The sequence below is a fragment of the Pelodiscus sinensis genome, chromosome 28 (genome assembly GCF_052426305.1).
Source record: "Pelodiscus sinensis isolate ZL-2025 chromosome 28, ASM5242630v1, whole genome shotgun sequence".
NCBI lineage: Eukaryota > Metazoa > Chordata > Testudines > Trionychidae > Pelodiscus > Pelodiscus sinensis.
Genome location: NC_143079.1, coordinates 15,091,467 through 15,114,381, shown reverse-complemented (window position 1 = coordinate 15,114,381; position 22,915 = coordinate 15,091,467). Strand labels below are relative to the sequence as shown.

Below are 22,915 nucleotides of genomic sequence, written 5' to 3'. Positions count from 1 at the left end.
CCCCCTTCCCGTTGTGGTGGTGATTTTGGCTTAACACAAATGCAAATGGGAAAAAAATACCAGTAGATGAGAGAAGAACTGAAGACCTGTTGTGATCGGCACAACCTATATGAGGTCTGATCAATCAAGGTGGTTCAAGGTGTTGTGTCCCTGAAATGGTTGCTAAGAGGGATGTTAAGATCCCTCCCTTTTTTGTGTGATAGTCCTAAGGAGTATTTCCTCTGCTTTATACCACTTGAAGACAAGCTGGCATCATCTGTCTTTGCATTTCGAAAGCCTTGTGGGGAGGAGGCAACTGTAGCCTATTACAATCCCTTGTAGAGGAACGTCGATGCCTTGAGGTTCGTCTCTGTTGGGCGTTTACAGTGTGGTAAGAGGGGGGGAAACTGCCTTGAACTAAAGAGCTGAGGAAACTGGATTGAGTGCTGTTCTTTGCTGAAAACTTAGGATATTGAGGATTGAGCCACGGTCAGCTTGGGTGATTCAGATCCTTGTCTGTGTTGGGAATTTGTCTCCATTCCGGCTACCCACCATGGCCTATGTGCAGATAGACAAATTTGCATCCTGGCCCTGACCCCTGCTTGACACCAGAGTTCGATACACTACTACAAATCGTTTGTTTTGTCTGTTAGGGGCTTGCTCCAGCAGCAACTGCTTAAATGAGCTACCCTTCCAAACTTTGGTTTGGGGAGGAAACAACTAAATCTTAGCTAGATTTGTTGTGTTAACATATCTTAGTGAATTTCATTACAAAGCCTCCCTGCAGTCAAGGTCTAAAGAACCAAATAAGAGAGGGTTTTTTTTCTTCATCAAAGTTCTGGACCGTCCTGAACTATCAAGGAAATCCTGATGTTTTGCTCTCTAACACCCCAGGTTTGAAGATCTCCAAGCATATAATAAAGAATTAGTTCGCTCTACCCCTGCTGTCACAGAGCATGCACTGAGGTGCAAAGGGGAAGTGACTTGTCAAAACTTGCAGAGTCCCCAGCAGAACTAAGAACTCTCAGATCCCCTGCCTTAACCATGACATGATATCCAATCCCTTTCCCCACAAGGCTGATCCGGAGAAGACACCCATGGGATTTATTTGAAACTAAGCAAACTGCACCCAGACACCATGGTATTGGGCACCTTGCAAAAGAGTCTTAATAATTATTTGGAGGTTTAGTACGATGTGTTCTATTAAGTCCCAAAATACCAAACCCAGTTAAAATCAAGAATACAGACTTTTCCAGAGAACACCCACAAAAGTTGCCTCGGTTTCCTTTCTTGGTGGAGAAGGCGAGTGATGTGGGCCAGTGAAAGACAGTCGATGGCACCCGATGGATTAGAGCAGGGCTACTAAACACATGGCCCGTGGGCTGCATGTGGCCCTCCGCCTGTTTGTTTGCGGCCCGCGGTGAAGTTTGGGTTTACACAGGACTGAACCTGAGTAGGATCCTTTGAACATGGCCTCCACAAAGGCAAGGCGTCTCCCAGGCGGGGTGAGCAATGACCAATTAAAGCGGACGGGCTGGCTGGAACAGATGGGTACATGTTGTTGGCATTTCTCTCCCCCGGGGGTACTGTGGGAAGTGCTGGCTGCTTGGCTTTGTGGGCAGAGCCTGAGGTGCTGACTGACTCACACTGGTCATGTTTGGGTCCAGCGCTGTGGTTTAGTTTTTGTATTCATGCCCATCAGTGTGAAAGAAGCTATTTGCATATATTTGCATGTCTATGCAACCACACTTAAGGTGCAGCCCTCAGCATGTGCTGTGAGTATCCATTGTGTCCCCCAGGGCTTCCAAAGTTGAGTAGCCCTGGCTTAGAGCATCCAATGCTCATGGTTTTGAAATGAGCCTGACCTAACGTTGTGCTGTCAGGACCTGATCTAAGTGCGCTGAAGTCGGTGGAAACACGCCCGCTGACTCCAGTGGGTGCCGGGCGCCCTTAAGCTGACTAGGTTGGAACGACATAGGGTCTGAACAGTCTAATTTCTATTCTGCAGCTCTTTGATCATATTGCCGAATGCTTGGCCAACTTCCTGGAGAAACTGAACATGAAGGACAAGAAACTGCCCCTTGGATTCACTTTCTCTTTTCCTTGCCACCAAACCAAACTGGATGAGGTAAGTGAAACTTCCCCTCCTCTCCCTTGTAAGCCATCGTGGATTGGCAGCTTGGGCTGCTGCCAGCAATCGGGAAAGGCAAAAGAGACAAGTGGGTAGGTTTTAATCGCCCCAGACTACACACAGCACAATCACACACATCCCCTTTCAGCCTTGTCTCATATGGGAGTTGCACCAGTTGGACTTCAAATGTTTTTTAGAACTAGTTTAGTTAAACTGGTGCCAACCACAGTGTGGATTTGGGTTTGCTTCAGTTTGGTTTACATCTGTTCCCTTAAACCTGCAAAAAACTGAAGCCTGTCTATATGAGCATTTTCACTAGGAAAAAAAGTGGCAGTTGCCATATGGTAACTAATGTGAAGTAAAAGGAAGACAAGGCATTTTGCATCTTTAACATGAATGGGAAGGCAGAGATCATGGGAAACAGAGTTTGTCTCAACCTACTCACAGTGTTCCCTGTAATTTTTTCCATCCGTGGGCGGAATACATTTTGTTATGCACACCAAGGCATGTGGGGATGTGCACCACCAATAGAAACGCATGCTGCCCTCTCTGGGTGCTATGGATGCTCTGCTAATCCGCTGGGTGGCACCTGAATCTCTCCTGGGTGGTCGCCCAAGTGTTCCTTACAGAGGGACGCTGCCTGCTCAGTCCCATGAAACCTACAAAAAACATTCCTTCCGCTTGCACCTCTTGCTAGTTCCCAAGGGTTAGCTAACAGGCGATAAGGAGATGCCTCTTTTGCATACTGACCCATGGAACTTCAACTCTTGAGCGTTCTTACTGATCTGATCCTACAGTGCCAGTCAGGTGCTAGACATTTTACAGACTAACCAAGAAGATTTCTCCCCGGGGGCATTTGCAATCCAAATTAGAGAAATAAGATAATGAGAGATGGCAGGAAACCATGGGGAGAGGAAAGGGCGAGAAACGAAGGGGGAAGGTAAAATTGCTCTTGAGGGCAAAGGGAGTGATACTTACAAGGCTTGTGAAGGGAGTGTTGTTCACGAGGCTCCTGGCTGATTATCTGGGGATTATTGTTGTGAATAACACCAGACTGGAGCTGGGGGCTGGCCGAGAAGAGGGTTTTACAGTACGATTTGCTACCATCGACATGTTCCATTAGTCTGTAAAGTGCTACCAGACCATTTGTTGTGTTTTTCCTGTAACAGACTAACTCGGCTCCCCCCTGAAGCTCCTGGCCCATGGGGGAAGCTATTTGTCACATCAGTAGGGGGTGTTATGGACAGGCTGGAGGCAGATCTGGAGCCCCAGGTGCAGGAAGGAGAGGCAAAGGGAGCGCGGAGAACTCGAGATGGGAGCAGGGCTGGCAGGATGAACTGAATGCAGGCATGGCTGGGCTGCCGGTCGTGCTTTGCAATTCCCTGGTCCCATTGACGGACTCCGGGGGCCTCAGTCGCACGGGAGGTGGCCATGGTGTCGGGGGCGCAAGGTGAAATGGGCCTTTAGTGCCTTCCCGCTGCATGTGCGTCACTTCCCTTGTTGTGTAGTCGCACGGCCTCTGGCACCCGCCATCCTCGTGTGTCTTGGCTTTCCCACCTTATAAAAGGAGGGCTGCAAATTCTATCCTCCCTCGGAAACGTGGCCAGCCGGGTGTTTCTCTGTCTTTGGCACAGCCTCCATGTGCAGCACATACGCCGCCGCAAGGGCGCCCTCCTGCTGCAGACAAGTGGCTACCCTCACTGCATTCGAGCACAAGGAATAAGTGTCCATGCTCTGTTCTTCCCTTATACGGCTCTCGGGAAAGCAGGGTGCTCAAGGACAGGTTGCAACTCTGTCAACTGGGATACTCTGGTTGGGCAGCATCAGAGAGTCCTAGCGTGCTGCGGGGGGCAAAGGGAGCCCAGGAGGCCAGCCTGAGGCAGAGGTGGGGAAGGGAGCCAGGCGTGCAGCCCAGCTGGGCCAAGGAAGGGGTCTGAGAAGCCCGGGACATGGCTTAGCTGGGCTGCGAGGGGAAGGACCAGGGGAGCTGGTGTGGAGCCCAGCTGGATGGGGGTAGGAACCCTGGCATGCAACCCAGCTGGGCTGGGAGGGGCAGCCAGGGGGCAGGAAGCAGAGGGGCCAGAAATGACCTCACCTGGTCCCGCAAAATCCCTCCCCCGGGACCAGTCAGGTTCCAAGCGGCCGGCCAGCCTGTAGAAAGCTGTGGGGTTGGGAGTCCAGAGATCTAGGTTCTATTCCTGGTTCGGAAATGGACTCATTGGATGCCTGGGAGCAAGATGCTTCTCTCTCTTTTGCTCTGTTTCCCCCTCTGTGACTTGGAGACAATAGGGTGGCCCTTTGTAATTATATCAGTGGGAGGCTAGACTAGAGGACCCTCGTAGTCCTGTTTAAGCTTTTGCTTCTAAAGCACCCTGGGACCTAGAGAAGAAGAACCCGGTACAAGAGAGAACAGAGCATGTCACTGGCATAGAGGCAGCTAATCAAAGGCCATAGCCGGGAGGCCATGATGTTCCTGTTAGTAACAATATTCCCGTCAACCAGGTAACCCTCGTGAAGTCCCAGGTGCTTGTGGCAGATTATTAGATCTTTACAGAAAACTTCAGGCTGTTTTTAAGTACTATGGTGCCTTGGGCTCTTCGGGACGGAGCCTCCTAAACTTGACTCTGTAGAATTTGGGCAGCGTCGCCCTGTGCTCTACCCTATGGAGGAAGTAAACGGCAAGCTCGACCGCACCCTTACTTTGGTGGCATTTCCAGAGACGTGGGGCTCGTCGAGACTCAGGGCAGGTCGACCCTTCAAACGCTGCAGCTGGTGGGAGAGCGTCGTAGTTTAGCCACTGCCCTGAGAGGCAGTAGCGGTGTCGGCAGGAGAGGCTGTCCCGTCAAAATACCCCAGAGGTTATGCCCGTCTAACTGTGTCTCTCCGGGCCGTGGACTTTTCACATCCCTGAGCAGCACAGTTACACGGGTGTAAGGTTAAGGTGCAGATTTGGCCTAAGGGAATTCTTGCTAGTTTAAGCACATGGGTGTAGTTACATAGACACGGGACGGTGTTGCGACCAATCGCAGGAATGTACATACAGCAGGAAGTTGCATCAATGGAGGGCCCTGTCTTATGTCGGTGTGGCTGATCTACGCTGCAGGGGAAGGAGTTTTTGGCGAGAATCCTCAGGGTAGCATTAGGGCTTTAGAGTTGGTTGACAACGGTGGTGTCTTAACGTGGTTCTTATTTCTTGTCCTAGAGTATCCTCGTGACGTGGACGAAAGGGTTCAAATCCAGCGGTGTGGAGGGGAAAGATGTGGTCGGCATGATACGTAAAGCCATCAAGAAACGAGGGGTAAGCGTTACCCATGCTCCGAACCCCCTGGCTGTTGTGAATAAGCTGCTCCGGGCACTCGATTTGGCTTTGCAACGGGACAGAGAGAACGCCTGTAAATCCTGGCCTTCTTTTAGTTTTCCAATCAAAGGCCAGGGACCGCCCTGCACACAGAAGGGAGGTTTTGTATTTCAAGGTGCATGCACAGATGGGGGTCCCTCAGGATGCCAAAGCACTAAAAGCCTGTACTTGGCTTCCACCCCCAGACAGTCGGTTTGGCAGTCCTATAGAGGCACTCTTCAGCTGGACACACATGCAAGAACAGTGTGCTCCTTTGATAATAACCAAAACACCCCACTTCCTCTTCCTTTTTTTTATCAGGTTCACCCTACACCCTCTTGATTTAAGATTACAACAAACATTGTGTTTCTCATGGTCACCCCATGCTCTCTGCTCACATTGTTCTCTTACCAACAGGCTGTGAAAGTGGGTGCAGGCGGGTTATTATGTGAGTGCTGAATTCACACCCTGCTCTGAATTGCACATTGTTGGTGTGCCTGCCGATGGCAAGGTTATTCTGACATTCAGAAGGGCTGAAGATAGGGAGAAAAGCAAATGTAGTAACTTCTGTCTCCATGTTCCCATCTTTTCCTGTAAAGCCCTAAATGGCTTGAGCTCTGGCTATGCCTCTCTATCTCGTACACAGCTCCGTGACTGAAACAGGAAGTCGGGCTGTCGTCAGTGTTCCTTCTACTTTTTTCCATCCATGAGCAGAATCAATTTTGTGTTGTGCACCAAGGCATGTGTGGATGTGCACCACCAGTAGAAACGCATGCTTCCGGCTGTGGGCGCTCTGCTAATCAGCTGAGCGGTCTCTGAATTTCTTCTGGGTGGCCGCCCAGGCATTCGACTTGCAGGCAACGCTGGCTGTTGGCCAGGTGCCTTTCCGGAGGGGTTGCCATTTCCAAAATGGCTCCCATTGCAAGAGCCTGGATTTCTTAGTCTGGAAGTGCTGGCGTCTAGATTTATTAACACAACACCCGTCAACATGGATTCCTCCTAAATTTGGGGGCAGGAGAGGGCTGTGGGCTGGCTACATGTGAAGTTACTTCCGTGAGCCGCAGAACATTGTCTGTACAGTTTATTGCCTGTGTTGAAAGTTTTCCTTCCTGTATCATAACTTTTAGTCTTCTAAAAACTCCCTGAGCCAGGGAGGGGTGGCTAATAGAAGTGTAGATAAATCCATCAGTAATGTGGCTGCTTAGCTACCCTTCAGAAGTGAGCACTGCGATCCTTGGTGAATGTTTGTGCGGGGTTTTAACATCGAAGAGCACTAGAAAAGGGGCCGTTTTTACTGATAATAGGCAGGCTCCTGATGTTCTGCCTTCGCTGAATCGGTGCTGATGAACCTTCAGCTCCCACTTGAGCTGCGGCTTTCAGAAGGAGCAGTGATTTCACATGGTGACCTTGTGTTAAGAAGGGACCTGATAAGCACTGGGCCACCTGCCCTGGGAACATCTGCCCCTTCATGGTGCCTTCAGCTGAGTGCTGAGAAATCGAGGGAGCCGAAATAATTAGTCACAGCTGACACTCCTGGCCCGAGTGAGGCTGAATGTTTTGGGCACGGATCCCAAATCTTGGTCTTGGCTCTGCTCTTCCTGGCTGCTACTGTAATGGTTCCCCCACTGCCACACTCAATGGGACAACGGGATGGTTTGGTCAAACGTTACGTCTGGGACTTGATGTCTCTCCTCTTCGCCTGTTTCAGGACTTCGACATTGACGTGGTCGCTGTGGTGAACGACACCGTAGGGACAATGATGACCTGCGGCTTCGATGATCACAATTGCGAAGTTGGGCTCATTGTTGGTAAGACGCCGCGGAACGGTTAACGGGAAATAGACCCCGCCCAGTTCATTTGGCATCGTTTTGTGGCCGTTACAAGCTTGTCTGTTGAAAGGAATCGCAAAGGTGTGATATTCGGAGACTTGTCAGCTGTTTGACTTGGGACCATGCAACATTTTGGATAAGGCGCTAGGACGGTCCCAAATGAACATGCAGCATGCGTTCAAAATCAGCTTATTGGACAGATCTCAAAATAGAACTGTAAATGGGGACTCGCCGCTGCGTGGTTTTACTCTGGTCCTGTAGCATCCGCCACTGTTCCTTCGCAAGGTGACATTTTTATCAATGACCTGGAAGAGAACATAAAGCCGTCGACAAAATGTGCAGGACCCCAAAGAATGAGGGAGGAGTAAATAATGAAAAGGCCAGGGCTCTGATCCAGAGCAAGTGGTGAGGTGGGCTCAGGCAAACAAGCTGCATTTCAGTATGGCCTAGTGTAAGAACAAGGGCTTTAGGCCACACTTACGGGATGGGTTGCAACTCTAAGCAGCAATGAAGTCCTTACCTCCCCCTCTCCCAGGGAGCTAGCTCACAATCTGCTTGGCACAGGTACTGGGACCAATGCGTGCTACATGGAGGAGATGCGGCACATTGACTTGGTGGAGGGGGACGAAGGGCGGATGTGCATAAACATGGAGTGGGGCGCCTTCGGAGACGACGGCACGCTGAACGACATCAGGACGGAGTTCGACCGTGAGATTGACATGGGTTCGCTCAACCCGGGGAAGCAGCTGTAAGCAGATTGCTGGTGTTGGCTCAGATCTCTGTGTGTGTGTGTGGTGGGGGTGGGGGGGGGGGAGTTATTGTGGATTGACTGTCCTATTGTGATTGTTTTGGTGTGAGGAAGAGGTCATGTAAGCTACCTGTGTTACAGGGCCCCTGGGGACGTAGATTAGATGAATACAAACGGGGACTGTGCCACAAATTTGGGGTGGCATTTCTGACGGAACCCTCAAGAGCACCCTGATCCTCTCCCCCTACTTTGCTTCATCTGCTAATGAATAGAGAGGGACAGCGACTTCCGGTTTCTCATTTAATGTCTCGATCGCTGCCCGAAGGCAGACAGCGCCACCTAGTGTCCCTACCATCCATGAAACCAACAAACACCGAACTTCTCCTGTGGAGATGGATTTATAGTTTGAGATGGACCCCGTCCTGCAGACGGTGCAAACTCATCCACTGCAGGATAAAATAGGAGAAGTAGGGTATATTTCCAAGGCTGGGTAGGCACTTAACTCCCTTGTGCGTCTTGGAAAATCTCCCCCAGTGTTTCTATTTGTTTTAAGTCCAAAATTCTCTACCAAGCCTGTGCTTGTTGTTGTCTGGATATCGCTGCGATTGAACCCAAACTCTGGGGTACGTGATGATTGGTCATGTCCCCAGAGTTGTAGGGTGATGGACTGAAAAGTGTCCAACGTCTGGTCTACACTTAAAACTTCGACTCCCCTAGCTGCGTCTCTCGGGGAGTCGAAAAGTTCACCACTCTAGGCTGGCGTGGTGAGGGCACTGAACCCTCGTGGCACGGTCAATGGCAGAGTGCTCCACTGGTTCGCTCCTGCTACTCGGTGATTTACATCCAGTCATGGGAACACTTCTCCCGTGGCTGTAGAAGGCATCTCTGCTAGGGTACCACCCCTCCATAGCAGTGCTTCTCTAGCACAGACGTGCAGCATGAGTGATTCAAAACCCCAAGCCCACTGATTTTCAATGGGGCATAGCGCTTGTGAAAACTACTCTCAGGCCGTGTTTACGCTACAAGCGCCTGCCGGCACAGCTTGTTGCTCAAGGGTGCAGAAGAAACGTGATCCCTGGCTGACATGGCTGGGTGGGGACCAGCTGTGCTCATGTTGCCCTTGGGTGGGGAGGCCGGCTTGTTACAGCGCCGATTGTACTAATCTAAGTAGCCTCTGCACTGGGGTGCTGGGCTGGCAGTGTAGGCAGGTAGAGCGACGCCAGCAAAACTTTGCTGAAGATCCTGCCTCGGGGATTCTTGCTGAATTTGTGGGCTCCATGGGGCTAATGCAAAGCTCCTGGGAGGCTTATAAGCTCGTCACCCCTACGAAACGCAGATATTTTTCCAGACGAGAGCCCCTCTCTTCTAATGATTGTCTTCCATGGTTTTAAGCAAAATCTGGTTGTTTCTGCAGTGAGCTGGTGTATGAGAGAGAATCAGGGTCTCTCACTGTCGTTCATGATTCTTTAAATGGGCAGATTGCAGGACCACGCGTTCAAGAGCGACTCTTCTTTCCTGCAAACTAACTCGAGTCCTGACATGGCCGAGGCCTTGGTACGGACGTTGGCTATCTCAGCGGGGGGCGCGCTGAGATTTTGTGAGCTCACCCGCCACCAGTGTAGAATGCAGCTGGGCACGGGCAGTTCCCGTACATCTTGTGGCACGTTTCGGCCCTAGCCGTTGGCCTCTGAACGCGACAGCGTGGAGCGGCCTGGAGACCTCGTGCTTCATTTCTCCGCAGGTTTGAGAAGATGATCAGTGGCATGTACATGGGGGAGCTGGTCAGACTCGTCCTGGTGAAGATGGCCAAGGAAGAGCTCTTGTTTGGCGGGAGGCTTACCCCGGACTTGCTCATCACGGGACACTTTGAGACCAAATACGTGTCTGCTATCGAAAAGTAAGTAAGAAACTGAGCAAATGGTTCCATCTTAGATCCACCCCCCATGCTGGAGAGAAAGCCAACCTCCTCTCTCCAAGAGGGGTGCCCCTGGGAAGGGAAAGGGCGCTATAGCCGCCGGTGAGAGATCTATTGTGTAGACACCATGTAGGAAGTCATCAGGTTATCTGCTTTCCTCCCCCCCTCCCCCCCCCCCGTCTGCTCTGTGCGGGTCCGTCTGCACAGCGGGGCTATTTCGGGAAACCGGAAGTATCCTGAAATAGCTACCCCGTGTCATTTGAACGTGCCTGCTATTTCAAGAGCTATTTCGGCATCCCGGGAACCCTCATTCCACAAGGGATGTCTCGAAATATTGTATTCCTTTGAAATTTGGCACTGTGTAGAAGCACCACATTTCAAAATACGCTATTTCGAAATTCAATCGAAATGAGATGCGCAATTTGCATAGTGCAAATTGCATCTCTTATTTCGCGTTTAGGATGCTGTGTAGATGCACTCTGAGATATGACCCCTTAAGAGGGATAAAATTGTAGAAATGTTGAGCTGGAAGAGACGTGGGAGGTCATCTAATCCAGCCATGAACTGAGACAGGACCATGAACCTAGATCTTTTCTGACAGGTGTTTATCCAACCTGTGCTTAAAAACCCTCCAGTGGATGCCTGTTCCAGAGATTAACCGCCCTTGGAGTTAGAAAGTTTTTCATACTATTCAATGTAAATCTCCCTTGCTGTAGATTCAGCCAATTGTTTCTTGTTCCACCTTCAGTGGACATAGAGAACCACTGATCACTGTATGCCTGATCTGAGGAAGTGGGTCTGGCCCACCAAAGCTCATCATCTAATAAACTATCTTGTTAGTCTCTAAAGTGCTACATAGTCCTGTATTTTTTTAACAGTCCATAATATATATTTCAAGACTTACCATATCCCCCTTGTTCTTCCTTTCTCAAGACTAAACGTGCCTGGTTTTTGAACATTTCTCATAGGGCAGGTTTTCTAAACCTTGGATCATTTTTATTGCTCTTCTCTGGGCTCTCTCCATTTAACCACCTCTTTCCTCAAGTATGATGCCCAGAGCTTAAGAGGGGCATCCCCTGAAGTCTCATGGCGGGGAGTAAAGGGAGACAGTTGCCTCCAGACTGTTGATTCTCCTGTTAATACACCCCACAATGATCATCGCCTTTTTTACAACATCATGTTGCTGATTTGTAGTCCATTTGTGATCCACTGCAATTACCGGATCTTTTTCTGCAGTACTACCCTGGTTTTAAAAAAAAAACTGCGGCAAAAATTAAATTGACCGTTAAAGAATTCCTAAAACACTAGTTTTAGTAGTAACCTTCTCTGTGGGCTGATACTCAGAAGGGTTCTCTAAAACCAGCAGAGGGAAATTGGTGTGGTTCTTGTCTCTTCCGTTGTCTGCAGTTTGTTTTTACCACTTCCTTTGATTTTGCCTTCGCACATGCTGCATTAGGCTCGTCACTGAATGTCACCTCACTGATTTCTGATCGGGGCTGCAATTTGTCACGGTCACGTCGAATTCTAATCCTGCCCGCCAAAGTGAGGACACCAGTCCAGGAGGGAGTCTCCTCTAAAATCGGCCTGCTCTCCACTCCATTATCCGAGTCATTCATGAAAATATTAAAAAGCACTAGCCCCCCACTAGATACCTCTTCCCGGTCGGACAGCCTGCCATTGAGAACTGCTCTGAGTGTGGAGTGTTGTTTTTTATCCTTCCCACCAGTTGTGCACTCACTGTTCAGTAATGTATCCAGATCTCATTTCCCCCAGTTTATGAGAGAGTCCCGGGAACTGTGTCAGAAGCCCGCTGATTTCCAGATGCATCACATTTAATGTGTCCCTCCATCCGTTAGGCCAGTAACACTGTCAAAGAAGGACATTAGTGCTGTGTCTAGACTACATGCCTCTGTCGGCAGAGCCATGTAGATTAGACACATAGGCAAAGGCAAATGAAGCCGCGATTTAAATGATCGCGGCTTCATTTACATTTACATGGCTGCCATGCTGAGCCGACAAACAGCTGATCAGCTGTTTGTCCGCTCAGCGTGCTAGTCTGGACGCTCCCCTGCCGACATCAAAGCCCTCATTCCTCGTGGGTTTACCGGGGCTGCCGACAAAGGGCTTTGATGTCGGCAGGGGAGCGTCCAGACTAGCGCGCTGAGCCGACAAACAGCTGATCAGCTGTTTGTCGGCTCAGCGCGGCAGCCATGTAAATGTAAATGAAGCCGCGATCATTTAAATCGCGGCTTCATTTGCCTTTGCCAAAACAACAAATGTACATGGCTCCGTCATGTAGTCTAGACGTACCCTAGGTGGTTTGGTGTGATTTGTTCCGGACTAATCCACGCTGGCTGTTACTTCTCGCCCTTTTCCGCCTAGGGGACAAATGGATGTGGAATTTCCATCACTGGAGTTTTTTTAAGAAGAGGTTAGACACACACCTGTCAGGATGGTCTGGGTGAGGGGGTCTCAGACTTGATTGCGACCCCCTCCCACCCCCCCCACCGTCTGACAACAAAAATGACCACACGGCCCTAGGCAGGAGCCCAAAATCTGACCCCAAGTCCAAAGCGCAAGGGCCTGCCCAGTGGGGCTAAAACACTTGAGCTTGGGCCCTGAGCAATCGGTTTTGGGCTTTGGCCCGAGGCCCCAGCAAGTCTGATGCCAGCCCAGTCAGTCCCATTAAAATGGGGTTGTGACCTGCTTTGGGATCCTGACCCACAGCTCGCGAACCATTGGTCTTGATAGTACTTAGTCCTGCTTCATTGCCGGGGCCTGGACTAGACAACCTGTCAAGGGCCCTTTCAGTCCTACACTTCTGGGCTTCCATTGACCTGTAGGATGCGAGGTGGAACCCGCAAAACTTGTGACACTTTGAGTTAACCCAACAGTCTCTCCATTGAACTTCTTCCTTTTGTTCTTCCCTGGCCTCCAGGGAGAAGGAAGGGCTACAAAAAGCCCACGAGGTCTTGTCCAAGCTTGGGCTGGAGCCGTCGGCAGAAGACTGCATCGCCACCCAGCACATCTGCCGGATCGTCTCCACGCGCTCGGCCAACCTGTGCGCCGCCACGCTGGCCGCGGTGCTGCGCCGCATCAAGGAGAACAAAGGCGTCGACCGGCTCCGCTCCACCGTCGGCGTGGACGGCTCCGTGTACAAGAAGCACCCCCAGTAAGCCAGAGGGCCGGCTCCGGGTGCAGGCGGGAGGAAAGGGCTTAAAGCAACCCAGTCCCGGAACATTTAAAGGGCGGGGCGCCCAGTAAAGTCAGCGAGAGCCCTGTACGCTGTTTACAACCCAAATCAGTAGTGTGCCAGTTGGGGCAGGAACAAAGTAGCTTTTCATGGACCCCTGAACGGGTGCGTGGTTTCTAATAAGAGTCTAAGTTTGTGTTGGGACTGAAGAGCATGAGGCCTGGGAATTGGACCCTCATAGGGTTCTAATCTGACAGGCCGTGTAGGCCTGTGAATTCAGACCTAGGAGCTTGGAGACCCGGGTTCTAATCCCAGCTCGGCTAGGGCACTGGGACGTCTCTTCCCCAGCTTGCTGGCCAGCCTGAGGTGTCACCAGTACAGATTGAACCTCTCTAGTCCTGCACTCTGGGACCTGACCAGTGGCAAACAAGAGAATTTGCTGGACCCCAGAAGGTCGATATTGTCTAGCAGTATGACCATCGCTGCCATAGCTCACTGGGCTGATGGGGGTCAATTAGAGCTAAATACCAGCACAGGACACTGAGAGCTGTAAAACTTCAGGGGACTGCAGGAAACTTGGCCACACCCATAATAAGTAGGAACCCGGCTAAAACCATGACGGGCCATGGATGTTGCCGGACCAGAGAGGTTGTTCAACCTGTATTAATATTGGTAAAAAATGAGCTGAGAGGGCTGAGTGAAAGGGCTTTGCAGGCTGGCATGGAAGACATTCAAGAGCTGCAGGAAGGGACTTTCAGAAGCTTGCCCATCGCTGGATAAGCTCTTGTAAGGCGATGGACCTAAATCAGGCCTAGCTTTGCATAAGGCTGGGTGGGTTATCGACAACAGGGATTGAACCTGGGAACCGTGGCTCTAAAAGCACAAGCCTCTCTTAGCTGTCAGTGTCCATCTGCTGGCTAGTCACCAGGAGAGGGGCGCACGCACCACGCTGAGGGGGTGACGCTCCCTCCCACCTCTGTCCTGTGCAGTTTTGCTCGACGCCTTCACAAGACGGTGCGGAAGCTACTGCCAGACTGTGACATCAGGTTTGTTCGGTCGGAAGACGGGAGCGGCAAAGGGGCGGCTATGGTCACAGCAGTGGCCTACCGGCTGGCGGCCCAGCATAAGGCCCGGCAGAAGACCCTGGAAGCCCTGAAGCTGAGCCATGAGCAGCTGCTGGCAGTGAAGGACAGGATGAGGCTGGAGATGGAGAGGGGGTTGTGCAAAGAATCGCACCCGGATGCCACGGTGAAAATGCTGCCCACTTACGTGTGCTCCACTCCGGATGGAACAGGTAACGTAACGGGGTGAACCCTCCTGCCCCCTGCTGGATAGAACATCGGGGCCAGAACCTTCAGTCTGAGCTCCCTTGTGTTTCAGGGCTTGGATCTGCTGCCTAATCATTCAGACGCCACCTCCCATGCTGGCACTAGGCCTTAACAAGAGTAGGGGGATTCTCGGGGGACTAGTCGCCCTATATTTTTTGGATTCGTTGCACTTCCGATTTGCCCATGCAGTTGGGTTTCCAATGCACGCGTGGAAGCAAAGAAAGCTCGTGGACGGCTTTTGACGTGGCTAGGGCACCGGACTAGGCCGTGGCTCACCTGGGTTCTACTCCTGTCACCCCTGGTGTGGGGTCACGTTACCGCTCTGTGCCCGTTTCCCCTCCCACCCCTTCTCTGGCTTGTCCACGTGGATTGTGAACTCTGTCCGCGCAGCCTCTAGCCCAGCGAAGCTCGTTCGCAGGTTTAACTCCTGTTTCCACGGGTCCCTGCGGGGTCAAAATTAACCCTTCCATTTCCAGAACTGTGGTTGCACCCCTTGATCGCTGGGCTGGCTGGGTCTTGGGGCCATCGGGCCACGTAATTGTCGGGAGGCATCTGGGGATCGTGTTGTAGCTGCCTATGTTTGGGTTTCAGAAAAAGGAGACTTCCTGGCCTTGGATCTTGGGGGCACGAATTTCCGTGTGCTGCTGGTGCGTGTGCGGAGCGGCATTCGGCGTGGCGTTGAGATGCACAATAAGATCTACTCCATCCCGCAGGAGGTCATGCAGGGGACAGGAGAGGAGGTGAGCAAAGGCCAGCTCGAAAGGAGACGAGGCGGTGTCTCCCCTGGAGTGGTCTTGTGATTAAGGTACCGGGTGGGAGCTAGAGGACTTGGGTTCTAAGCTATGGCTGTTTGTTCCCTTGTACAAACTCTTCCTCTTCCGTGCCTCACTCTTTAAAATTGGGTGAGATTCAAATGCTGCCCAGGTGATTAGCAGAGTGCCCCCAGCCGGCAGCATGTGTTTGTACTGGTGGTGCACATCCACCCGTGCCTCGGTGCACACAACAACATTTATTCCACACACTGATGGAAAAAAATTCGAGGGAACATTGCCATGGAACCATCAAAACCATTTCATCCTGCTGCCGTCATGCTCGCCATCCACCAATCACTTCACAAAGGCAGGTGAAGATCACAGTCTATGGGTAGGGAAACTGAGGCACAGGTGTTGAGTGACTTCCCAGAGTCACATGGTGACGTCAGTAGAATTCTGCAAACTATTTTGGAGGCAGTGCTATTCCTCAAAAGCTGCGCTGGAGCAGAGCATACTGGGCTAGCTTTACTTGCCATTTGTCCCATGACAGAGCAAGTGGAAAGAAGCAGCTGTTATGAATGATAAACAAGGGGCCAAGGTACCTCCGTAGTGTGGTGAGGAGAGGGGGCACGGGGTGTCATGTGACGTATGACACATGGAAGAGGATGAGTTTTGGGGTGGCAGTTTGGCTGGGAACGCAGCTGGTTAAGAGACAGAAGAAATAAGCCTTGCTAATATTCCACAGCCAGTAAGAACAAAACCATGGGCCCATATTCACTGTGGTGGAGCAGCCCCCGCCTTCAGCATGCTCTGAGTGTGTGACGCCCCCGTGGCTCTGTCAATCCTTCCTTGCCCATTTCTCCTCTCACAAGGCCGCCTTCTGAGAAATCAGGCTTTTCTAGCTGCCAGTCAGACCCCTCATGCTCTTGCTTTGTCCCTGGAACTTAATAAATAGCCCCATCGCCTGAATCTGAAAAACAAGGGAAACTAGAGTCCACCAAAAGGAGATTTCTCACCACTTCCCCTCCCCCAGCCACAGATGCATTGGAATGACCCATTGAAGTATTAACCCCTGTACCACTCACTGGAGAGTAAATCACAGATGTGTGAGCCACGAATGCTGGGAAACCCCACGGCCCTTGGTAGAGTTAAGGCAGCAGAGAATTTAGCTCAGCAGTAAGTGAACGAAGAGGGGAGCAAAGAAGAATTCTCTTCCTGGCTGAAATTGCAGAGGCAGATTTCAGTGAGATGCTTGAATGTAGGCTGAAAAATCTCGAGTGCTGTGCGCTATCGTCATGTCAGTTTAACCCAGTGGGCATAAATAGCTGGGCTGGTGGAAGGAAGAGTCCATAGACCTACCTGTGGTCACTCAGGGAGGTGAAGGTCCTACAGCAACAACAACAAACCTTCTGTTGTATCATCTGGATCTACGCTCCAGGGCTGCGTCTATATTGCGCATTCTTGTGCAGGAAGATATGCAAATGAGGTGTGGCGATGAATATAGCTGTGCCTCATTTGCATACCTAATGAGCCGCCATTTTTGCGCAAGAGCCATTCTGCCTGAAAATAAGCGGCAGAATGGCTCTTGCGCAAGAGGGGGGTTTTGCGCAAGAAGGAGCAGTGTAGACGGCTCCTTGTGCAAAAGCCCCTTGCGCAAAATGGTGGCTCATTAGGTATGCAAATGAGGCACGGCAATATTAATTGCCGTGCCTCATTTGCATATCGTCTTGTGCAAAAATGTGCAATGTAGACATAGCCTAGGGGTCACAGAGGCATAGTTGTAGGTAACTGAGCAAACACCCCTTAATGCTGTAGTGTTGCTCTGGGCTGGTGTAACAGCTGTGGGCTTCCATCTCAGAGGTGGCTGCATTTCAGTGTGGGGCAAAAACACTGCTCCTTTCGTGATGTGTCAAACTCCTCATCGGAGAGATGGAGCATCCTCAATACTCAGTGTCGGCGAGCGTGAAGAGTGATCTCAGCGTCGCAGATCAGCCCCAGTTCATAGGCTGATCAATTCCAAGACCTTGAGATCATCTGCTCTGACCGCCTGCATCACATAGGCCAAAGAACCGGGCGTAATAACTCTGCGGCAAGCCCAGGTTTGAGCAAGAGCAGGCCTGCACAACTCAGAAAGCGACGAGGGCCATATTACTCCAAAGAAAACAGCTGCGGGCCGCAAGTAGGGATGCTCTCCCAAAAAATACCAAACACACGGCTAAAAATTTTCGTTGAGCAAAAAAAAACCAACAGCAGCATGTCTCCACTTGGCTCCCTGGCATTTGTCTCTCCTTCACCCTGCCTCTTGGTGTCTTCCCCTTTCTCCTGACCTGCCCCCCTCCCCTCAGCACAAGCCCTTTCCCTCCCCTACCTGGCTTCTGCCTTTTTGAATCTGGCAGTTGCTGGCCATGACCTCACGATGTTACGCCAGCGTCCTGGCATCTGCTGGCATCCCGCCCTTTGGCTCACGCCCCGCCTCCTCGCGCCGGAGCTGCACGCAGGCAGCCCGCACTTCCCCCTCCCCGGCAGCACTCCACTCCTCTGGCCGACTGGCAGATCGGATGGAGCCGGGCCGCCTGTAGTTGTCACGGGCCGCACAGTGAGCCTCTGCGGGCCGCATGTCGCCCTCAGGCCGTATGTTGTACAGGCCTGAGCCAAGAGCATAATTAAAAAATAAAAAAGCCGGAGTCTTGCTTTAGAGACTTGAATGACGGTGAATGCGCCATGCGCATTCTCCGATGGGAGCCACCCTCCCTGTTTAGTAAGAAGGAACACTTCTGTTTTAGTCTGGATTTGTTTTAGCTTCAGCTTCCAACCCTTGGCTCATCTTCTGGATTTTTCTGCTCAACCGGAGCTGGTTGCTTTCTGAACTCTCTTCCCCACGTAGGTATTAACAGATCATAATCACGTCCCTTCTTGACCATCTTTTGGTTAAACCAAATAGATCGCACTCCTGTAGCTTGTGCCTACAGCTATCCCATAAATCTCTAAAGGGCTTTTGTAATTTGGGTGCAGAACGCTGTGTTAATATTAAATCATATTGGAACTCTGGCTCGGCTTATTTTTACCTGTGTTTGAAATGCAAAGAAAAATCTTTTAAATTAAAAAATGGGCGGTGAAGAAAAGTCTGAAACTTAACATGATAATTTGGGGACTTAAAGGGGGTGGGGTTGGGATCCCATTGCATATGGAGGAGGGTGACTGCTCTAGATGTCATGTTGCCGGTAATATATCCCTCCACTGCTTCTATTGAATTCAGTGCTCAGGATCCGGTTCAATGTGACTGTTAAATGTTAACTCGCTCTATTATATAATCTATAGGCGCTGCTGTATAATTAGCTAGAGGAAGACCCCAGTGGAGATGGATTTTTAGCTACTTGGTTATGCAGCTGAGTTAACGTGGTAGCCTATTAAATGGGATTCACCATGGCTAGTGCCAGCAGACACACGCTAATTTAGTTGGTAGCCTGGTACTTAATCAAGTTGTCTGCAGTTATTAAAGCAATTGCCTCTTGCTGTTTGCCTGCAGCTGTTCGATCACATTGTCCACTGCATTTCTGACTTCCTGGAATACATGGGAATGAAGGGCGTGTCGCTTCCTCTGGGATTCACCTTCTCTTTTCCTTGCCAACAGAATAACCTTGATGAGGTAACCTATCCCCAGCTCCCTACTGTCTGTACCTACTAACTGTGTTACTGCACTGTTCAGAATGGAGGGAAGGGTTAGAAGATCACACCCCGATCTTCAAACTTCCTGCCTCGCTTGTGAGTCTGTGGACACTTCTAGACATTTCTCCTTATTGTGGCCTTACCTGACCTGAAACCTTGCTAATTTCCTAACTTCTTTCCATCCGATTGTAGTTCCCCCTTCCGTTGTCCTTCAAAGCACACGGTTGGCAGAACAGTTCTGCTCTGAGATGGACCATCGTTAGCTTTCTCCTTAGTTACTTTCTGGACTTCTTAGTCTGATCAAAACCCTCATGTAGCACTTTCAAGACTAACAAGATGGTTTATTAGGTGATGAGCTTTCGTGAGTATGATCTGAAGAAGTGGGTCTGCCCCACAAAAGTTCATCATCTAATAAACCATCTTGTTAGTCTTGAAAGTGCGACACGACTGTTTTTCTTTGTTTTACCAAGATCAGACTAACACGGCTACCTCTCTGTTACTTTTATCAAAACCCTCCATGTGCCTTTCTGGTCTCTCTCATCTCATCTTCTGTATCCCACCAACCAGGGGCTAACTCCCTTCTGAGGATAGCGGCCCAGGGATGTCTTTCTCAACATCTGCTCTCTTTCTCCTCGTTTCCATCCCTTCCAGGTTGTTCTCCATGGAGGGATGCCCTGAGACTTACACTCTCCTCTGTATTGGTTTTTAAATGTTGTTGTGTTACTGTGTTCTTTTTCATTCATTCTACCCACAAACAGTGCTGATAAAGATAAAGGAGAGGTACCTGCCCAAGGAGCGTAGGATCTAAATATAGATAAAGAAGGTGCAACACAAGATTATTCCCTGGCTCTCCTTTGTTTCCTCTCACGGACTGGGATGCAAGTGGCCAGACCTAGCGGTCAAAGCAGCATCAGGTCTAGTGGTTGGCGCAGGATCAGAGGGGGTTTGGCAGAGCTGGGATCCAAGCTATGGGTCGGAGCTGGAGTCATTAGCTTGCACTGAGGGAGCAGAAGCAGAGAAGTGGAAGAAAGCAGGAAGACAAGGCCTGATGTAGCAGCCAGCCATGGATTCACCGAGTTGCTCGGAAAACTTCCTGTACCTCCTTTGGCTTAAATTATAAGTCTGAGCCAGCCAGATGTGTCCTCCAATCCACAGTGGCAGGGTGGTGCCTCTTGTGAGCTCGGGTCCATCAGCTCGTGCGCCCAGCTGGAGTTTTTTGTCTTCTTAACATTTCTCCTTCTGTCTGTCCACTTGTCGCTTTAAGGTCATTTTTCACCCTTCCCTACCAAGAATTTTGCATTTTCCCCACCTCCCCACTGCCCAGAACCCTTTCCTTTTTAAACTTCACCTGAAAACCTTCCTTTCTCGCGTCTTAACTGTCCCTGTAAACCCCATTGTAGAGGCTGGGTGTGTAGGAAGATTGATTGGTACTTGGTTTGTTCTAGGGATGTGACTGGTTAACCAATTAACCGGTTAACTGGTAAGCCTCACCTTGAATGGGTGCCAGACATTTGTGAGAGGGAGAGGGGTTGTACAGAACAGGATAGTTGGGGTGATCCACCTCATCTTTCCCTCCTGGCTTCTGGCAGTCAGAGGGTTAGTGTCACCCCAAGCCTGGGCTTCTTGGCTTAATAGGTTTACTCTCAAAATTGGGCCTTTTAACTCACCACCACCAGGGCACCTAAAATTACTAGCTGCTCTGAAATCTTGACCAGAGTTCCCTTGAGCTGTCTATGTGAACTGATGTAGCCACAAAGGGTGCTCTTCCCAGATCTGAAGTTCCCGTAAGTCTTTGTTGGCTACTAACTCTTCCGCATGCTCTTCCCCTCTGGTTTATTGTGTGTCTGGTTCTCTTTTCAAGGGGATCCTCCTGAAGTGGACAAAAGGGTTCAAAGCCACTGGCTGTGAAGGAGAAGATGTGGTGAATCTGCTGAAAGAAGCTATCCACAGGAGAGAGGTGATTATAGGACACTGCTCTGAGCGATTTAGGACAGGAATGAAATGGAGAATTTGTGCCGAGTCGCTCAGCTCTCCCAGATCCATTGGGAGTTCTCACCTTAGCGAGGAAGGAAATGGAGCTGCTTGAGCGCAGGGTCAGCGAGTGGCTAAATGAGCATCGTATCTTAGTTCTCACCAAGGTTTGGCCTCGGGACCTCCAGAGCCAAGAGCTACAGCTCGAGCTGTCACAGTAAGTCCCCTACCTGGCAGCTCCTGTGGATTCCAGGGCGCTTAATGAGCCCTGCAAAAGGGCATTAGGTAAACTTAGAGCTACAGGTGCTATCAGTCCAGTTTCAACCTGCCAATGTAAATGTGCCGAGTTACAGGCAGTTTTACCTTATTTGGGGTAGTTTGGACAAAGCCCAGCTTTGTAATGTGCTTGGATCTTCAGCCAAACAGTCCCAAGCACTAGAGTTGGACCTCCCTCGTCCGGCACCCTCGTGGCCTGCCCAGTCCCGAACGAGGGGAGGGCAGCGCCAGCCCCTTTACAGTCGTTGTCTGGGCTCCCTGGGGGGCTCCACTGTTGGTCCCAGCCTCTGGGCCCCGGCCCCATTCCTGGCTGCTAGCCGCTCTGCCGCTGGACTCCCAACTAGGCCCTGCTCCCTCCCGGCTCTTGGGACTCTCTGGTCCAGTAACATCCATAATCCTGCCAGACCACAGATGATACCGGACCAGAGAGGTGCAACTGTATCGCCATCCAAGGGAAGTCTACACTGTGCGGGTGGAGACATGCTTGCAAGTCTCCGCTCAGTCACAAGGCTAAACTCAGCGCTGAGATGTTCCCAATCAGGCTGGAGCCCGAGCCCAAGTTAGCTGGCATGGACTGGCCACGTGTGTCCCACTGCAGTGTAGACAGGCCCTCAGCTGCTTAAACTCCAGTAACGGGGGCAGTGCAAAACTTGGAGAGGGAGGCTTCAAAAAGCCAGGCCCTTTCTACTGGGCCTCATTCCAGTGGGGACTGTTTCCCCGAATGAAACAGGCGCTGGCTGTCCCAGTGTAATGCAGGGTAGCCCTTCCCTCCCCAGGAGTTCGATCTGGACGTGGTCGCCGTGGTCAATGACACAGTCGGCACCATGATGACCTGTGGTTATGAAGATCCTTACTGTGAAGTCGGGCTCATAGTGGGTAAGAACTGAAACTTTATATAACAAACAAATCTCTCCTCTGTACCCAGCTCCTATTCTGTTCCCCACTCATGTCCTGCCCTGCTCCAAGGTTGTGGACAAATTGGACAAAGCCCAGTGACAATGCTTCTGGGGCTGGAACACACGACCTATGAGGAGAGGCTGAGGGATTTGGGCTTGTTTAGTCTGCAGAGGAGAAGAGTGAGGGGGGATTTGATACCAGCCTGACGTGGGCGATGGAGAGAGGCTGTTCTCAGTGGTGGCGGATGGCAGAACGAAGAGCAATGGGCTCAAGTTGCAGTGGGGGAGGTCTTGTTGGATATTAGGGAAATAGTTTTTCCTAGGAGGGTGGGGAAGCTCTCGGACGGGTTCCCTAGGGAGGGAATCTCCATCCCTAGAGATTTTTAAAGTCCGGGCTTGACAGAGATGATTGAATTGGGGTTGGTCCTGCTTTGGGCAGGGGGTTGGACTTGATGACTCCTGAGGTCTCTGCCAGCCCCAATTTTCTATGCTTCTGTGATCTTCTAGCTCTTCCCCAGGAGGTCTAGTGCACATTAGAATTTTCCACCAATAGTTTGAAAAATGTTAAAAATACTTGACGTTTGAGTGAAAAGGGGCCAGAAATCTTTTGCCTCTTCTCCCCCACCAACTTAATTTCCTTGAGTATTTGGGGCCAAATTCAGACAGAGCATAAACAGATGTGACTTGGTTACCTTCAGTGGTAAAGGCTGCTGGAAATGGTAAAGAATTCTCCTGTGGAATATTTAGGTTTTGTGGGTAGTGTTTGGACAGGCCTAAGGCTGCCATCTGGGTGACCTTCCTGCTTTGTTTGTGGATGGCTCACATAACGCTCCTGGCTTTCTCCCAAGTTTTCACCTCGAGAGGACAGCCATTGTGTAGGCCGTGCTGGAGAGA

At 50.8% G+C, this 22,915-nt stretch overlaps 1 protein-coding gene across 1 annotated transcript in view; it reads left to right on the top strand.

Annotated features, from left to right (window-relative positions):
- Nucleotides 1–22,915, top strand: part of LOC102447192 (hexokinase-2) — a 61,735-nt gene that overhangs the window by 26,413 nt on the left and 12,407 nt on the right. Inside the window, exons 4-14 of the mRNA XM_075911086.2 lie at nt 1,988–2,107; nt 5,313–5,408; nt 7,156–7,255; nt 7,841–8,024; nt 9,766–9,921; nt 12,878–13,111; nt 14,122–14,426; nt 15,052–15,200; nt 18,739–18,858; nt 20,740–20,835; nt 21,902–22,001. Of these exons, the coding sequence (XP_075767201.2) occupies nt 1,988–2,107; nt 5,313–5,408; nt 7,156–7,255; nt 7,841–8,024; nt 9,766–9,921; nt 12,878–13,111; nt 14,122–14,426; nt 15,052–15,200; nt 18,739–18,858; nt 20,740–20,835; nt 21,902–22,001 (1,660 nt within the window). The remainder of the gene's footprint in view (nt 1–1,987; nt 2,108–5,312; nt 5,409–7,155; nt 7,256–7,840; nt 8,025–9,765; nt 9,922–12,877; nt 13,112–14,121; nt 14,427–15,051; nt 15,201–18,738; nt 18,859–20,739; nt 20,836–21,901; nt 22,002–22,915) is intronic.